Below are 4515 nucleotides of genomic sequence, written 5' to 3' on the forward strand. Positions count from 1 at the left end.
CGCCGCGGCCCCGTGGCAGGAGATGGAGGGAGCTGGACCCGCGGAGTGGGAGCCGGGACCGAGTGACCGGCTGATGAGGGGGGAGGCTTTCTTCGGTGTGGGTGAGGGGGGACCGTGCATGCCTTTCAGGCAGCTATTGTAAACGGATTCTTCCAATTATCTTTCTAATTGCCCAGGAAGATACATAAGAACAGCCTGTCTGAAGTTTTCTGTTGCTGCTAGGCTGAGGGGCATAGACTTGATGGCATATTTTGAATTCTTAGTCAAAGCTGGACTGCCTGGCGGGCTCTTCACCTGATCACTGGTGACTAGCCAAGCTCCACGTCTGTCTTAACAGACTGAATCCTCCATTTAGGCTATTTCTCTCAGATGTATTCCTCCAGCTACTAATGCGATGCTGGGCCAAAGCACAAGTTTGTTGCTAGTTTCACCAAAGCCTTCACCTGTACTAAAACCACCCCCTGCACTCCCCGAACCTAAAAATTTGATAAAAATAGTTTAGGTCCAAGTCTGAAGATGTAAAAGCAGTGCTATGTAATTTCAGCTAATTTAACAGGTAGTGACGGTTCATGTAGTAGGGACAAAGTCACCAAAATCCTTTTAGCTTTTATTAGCTCCACCAAACTTAATGATATTATCTGTAACAGACACTTGGCCCTGGTTTGTGTTTTGTTGGGGTTTTGTTGTTGTTTTTTTAACGAGGGTTTCAGAGCTGTTTAGTTGGTTGTATGAATGCCTTCTTTAATCTTGGAGGCCAACAAGGAGTTTGGTGAACTTGCATCTCTCAGTCTAAAAGCTCTTCTCTCTTTTTAAGAGATGGTGAGCCATTTAAAGTGTTCAGCTTATTTTCATGGCCTTCATCTCAGGAATAATCAGCATACGGTGAAACGTTTTCCTCTGTCACAGTGTGAAAAAGCAAACAGTTCCTGCTTATGGGTTCTTCTGGGTAGGGCATTATCCCCACTACGGGGAATCTGTGTAACTACAGGTACGCTTCCTACCGTCCTTTCCCCCCCTCCCAAAAAAAAAAAAAGCTGTGTGGGAGATAATGTGGCTGCAGAATATTGTACTCTGGTTATGCCTTTCTGGTTCGACAGCGTAGGAAGCACTTCATGCTTTTCAGGAGCCAAGAGTAAGATTACTTATTTATTATTTTTTCCCCTGTCAGGGGAACATGCAAGCAAAACAACTGAGTGCAGGGAAACAAAGCTTGTGTTTTTAATAGGAGCTGGAATGCTAGTATTGAGGAAAAAGAATAGTTTAAGAGAGTTATTGGACAGGCCAAGCAGTGATTTTTTTCTCTTCCCCTAGTCTGGAACAGCACAAAATGCAGTTGGCTCCTGTTGTCATAGAGGTTTCAGAATTTATAGCAAAAGGTGGCTGTTAATGCTTAAGCTGCTGTTTCAGGATGTCAGCAGTAAAAAAAAAATCACTGAAAACAATGTTTTGATAATATCTATGGCTTCCATTTAGTACAAGTTCGAATCATTTCACAACTGCACAATGCAGACAAATGCTTTAAAAATGAAAGCCAGTTTGTGAAACCGAGGTCTTTAGAAAAAGATCAATTGTGCTGCATATCTTCTCACTTTAGAAGTAAATATTTTAGTATCATTCATTCACTTGCCTGTTCAAGTAAAATCTCTAAGTTGTTTCTGAAGGAACGGGTACTGTATCTAACACTGTGCATCAGGTTTCACAGTCGGTTCTACTCATCTGTTGCCTTCTGTGTTAGCAATTTCTGTCTTTCATGTATATATCTAGGGTAACTTCTGGACTGGAAATTATTAGTTTAAAATCCAGCAGTATAGAACATTAAGAACAGGCCAAGACTGGCTTACAGGGTATTTGTTAATCTCATATTTGGGTTTGTTAAACTTGCTTATAAGAACTACATTTTATGGAAGATTCACAGCACTTCATTCAACTATTTTGCATGGCTTACAGGAAGAGAAGCTTAGAAGTCAAACTGTGAGCTACTCATTACTTGAAAATATCCTGTGATGCCCTAAACAGTAGGTCACCTATTCTGAAAAGTTCAGCCTTGATTTAAAATGCAGCTTGCTGTAATTTGTCTTGGCAACAGGAAAAACATTTGGGATGGTTTAAGTTGATTTAAATCCTGATTGTAAATTTGCTGTTGTGTAACTTCAGCCGTCATACTTCTTTTATAACTATGTCTACTTGAAAGTGTAATACCAAACCTTCAGATGGATAAGAAGGGGAGAGCAGATGACCTGGATATCCTAATTCTGCAGTGTTATAGAGTCTGATATATAATGATTATGTGAATTCTAAGTTTATTCTTAAGCTATTCCTGTGGGTTTTAGGCCAGGGTTTTGGAACTGCTGTGGTAAGGACTCTGAACAGAAATTCCTGCTTTGTCAGATGGAGGCAGGAGCTGGACTATCCACGCTCCAGCAGCTGTGGTTGCCTTTCCTGGGTTATCCGTTCTTTTTCCAATGCCTAAATTAAGCTTGCTTTTTCCTGGAATGTGAGAATATTTTGTTACAGCAGATTGGGATCTTGAATGCTGATCTGATGACCACAGGTAACTTAAATAAAAGATCTCATCCAGCCCACTTGGGTATACTGTAAATAAAATTTGTACTGTTTCTCATCAGTTAGACACACATTTCTGTATTTTCTTGAGCATGTTCCATGTTGTGTAATTATTCCTCTTATCTTTATTTTATAGAAGCATTAAAAGAAATAGATGATGTCTATGAAAAATACAAGTCAGAAAACGATCCTGTTCAGAAGAAGCGCTTGCAGCAGCACCTTCAGCGGGCGTTAATCAACAGCCAAGAACTTGGAGACGAAAAAATCCAGATAGTTACTCAGATGCTAGAACTGGTAGAGAATAGAGCCCGGCAAATGGAAACACACTCCCAGTGTTTTCAAGATCTGTCTGAGAACGAAAAGCCTCTAGAAAAGGCAAAAATGGAGACCTGCCAGCCAGAGAGATCTTCGCGCAGACCCCGTCGGCAGCGCACCAGCGAGAGCCGTGACCTGTGCCACATAGCAAACGGCATTGACGACTGCGACGATCAGCCACCTAAAGAAAAAAGGTCTAAATCCTCCAAGAAGAAAAAGCGCTCCAAAGCCAAGCAAGAGAGAGAGGTTTCACCTGTGGAGTTTGCAATTGATCCAAACGAACCAACTTACTGCTTATGCAACCAAGTGTCTTACGGTGAAATGATAGGGTGTGATAACGAACAGTGTCCTATTGAGTGGTTCCACTTTTCGTGTGTTGGACTCACCTACAAACCAAAGGGGAAATGGTATTGTCCCAAGTGCAGAGGAGACAATGAGAAAACAATGGACAAATGTACTGACAAATCAAAAAAGGATAGAAGATCGAGGTAGTGAAAGCAATTCATGTTTTAAAGAGTTGCTCCTTTTATATTAAAATGTTTAATTTCCAGAGAACGGTGTTTTAGGAAATGCATAAGACTATGCAATAATTTTTAATCTATAATATTAATGGAGTATTAAAAGCTGTTATACTTTCTGTGATCTTTAACTTTCTGCACTGAATAACCAAATAATTGAAACAGGGTGGCTTCAGACCTTCACAGAAGACATTACAAGCATATGACGCTTGGTTTCAATTTAACCCCATTAGTGTTTTAAAGAACCTTGTCAATCTTGAAATAATGGTGGCGGGAAAGATACTGAAGAACTTTTCATGCAGTGAGAAGTGTTGAAAGGCCTTGCATACCTGCTAGAATCTTAACAACTGAATTTGTTCTTTATCCCAGGTCTTAAGTTTTCAGTTTTTGTGTTAACATCACACATTTGGAATTAGGGTTTTTGAATTCAGCTGTAACTGTAAAAGTCTTCCGAGCTAAAAGCAGACCTCTTCAGTGACTTTCATATGACCAATATGTTATTTCAAGGAAGAAAATACCACTAACTTAAGTCTTTTTTTTTTTTTTTGGTCAATATTAAACTCTTGTCTTTGTGACTTTACACTTGGGAGTCAGTTTTTGGATATGATAGCATTATGGTGTGTACAGAGTTTTGGATATTCTTAGGTTTTGTTTGGGTTCTGTTGAGCAACCTGATGTGTTCTTAATTGTTTAAGGTGGTCTCTCTAATGCCAAAACTATTTCCTTGATCACTTATATTTTGTCCCTGCCTGCATAAGCTTGAAGTGGTAAAAGGTTCTCTTGAGAGGAGGGGATGTTGACATCTCAGCAAACGGAACTGGCAAATGTGATGAAATTGTCATAATCCTGAGAAAGCTGAAACATGACTAGTATTCTCTGGGATGTAAACTTTGCTTTTCCTTAAGTGATATTGTGTATGTGTGGCACACTGGGGTTTAGGCACAACCCCACACTTCCTAGACTTGGGCAACTATCTAAAAAGCCTGAAGGCAAAAGCTTTCAATAAAAGTTTTGATTGATAATAAAATAAAAAACAAAACCTAAATGTGACTGGCACAGAGCCAGTAGACAAATCCCAGCAGGTTTCTGACAGGCTATGTAACAGTGTTTTCCTGAAGTA

General features: G+C 40.0%; 1 protein-coding gene across 1 annotated transcript; it reads left to right on the forward strand.

Annotated features, from left to right (window-relative positions):
* Positions 1-22: 22 nt before the first annotated feature.
* On the forward strand, positions 23-3972 carry ING2 (inhibitor of growth family, member 2). Its single transcript, XM_008943453.1, has 2 exons — positions 23-101; positions 2699-3972. The coding sequence occupies exons 1-2, from the start codon at positions 23-25 to the stop codon at positions 3367-3369; spliced, it is 750 nt and encodes a 249-aa protein (XP_008941701.1). The 3' UTR covers positions 3370-3972.
* The last annotated feature ends 543 nt before the right edge of the window (positions 3973-4515 follow it).

This window comes from Merops nubicus, unplaced genomic scaffold (genome assembly GCF_000691845.1).
Source record: "Merops nubicus isolate BGI_N331 unplaced genomic scaffold, ASM69184v1 scaffold14547, whole genome shotgun sequence".
Lineage (NCBI taxonomy): Eukaryota > Metazoa > Chordata > Aves > Coraciiformes > Meropidae > Merops > Merops nubicus.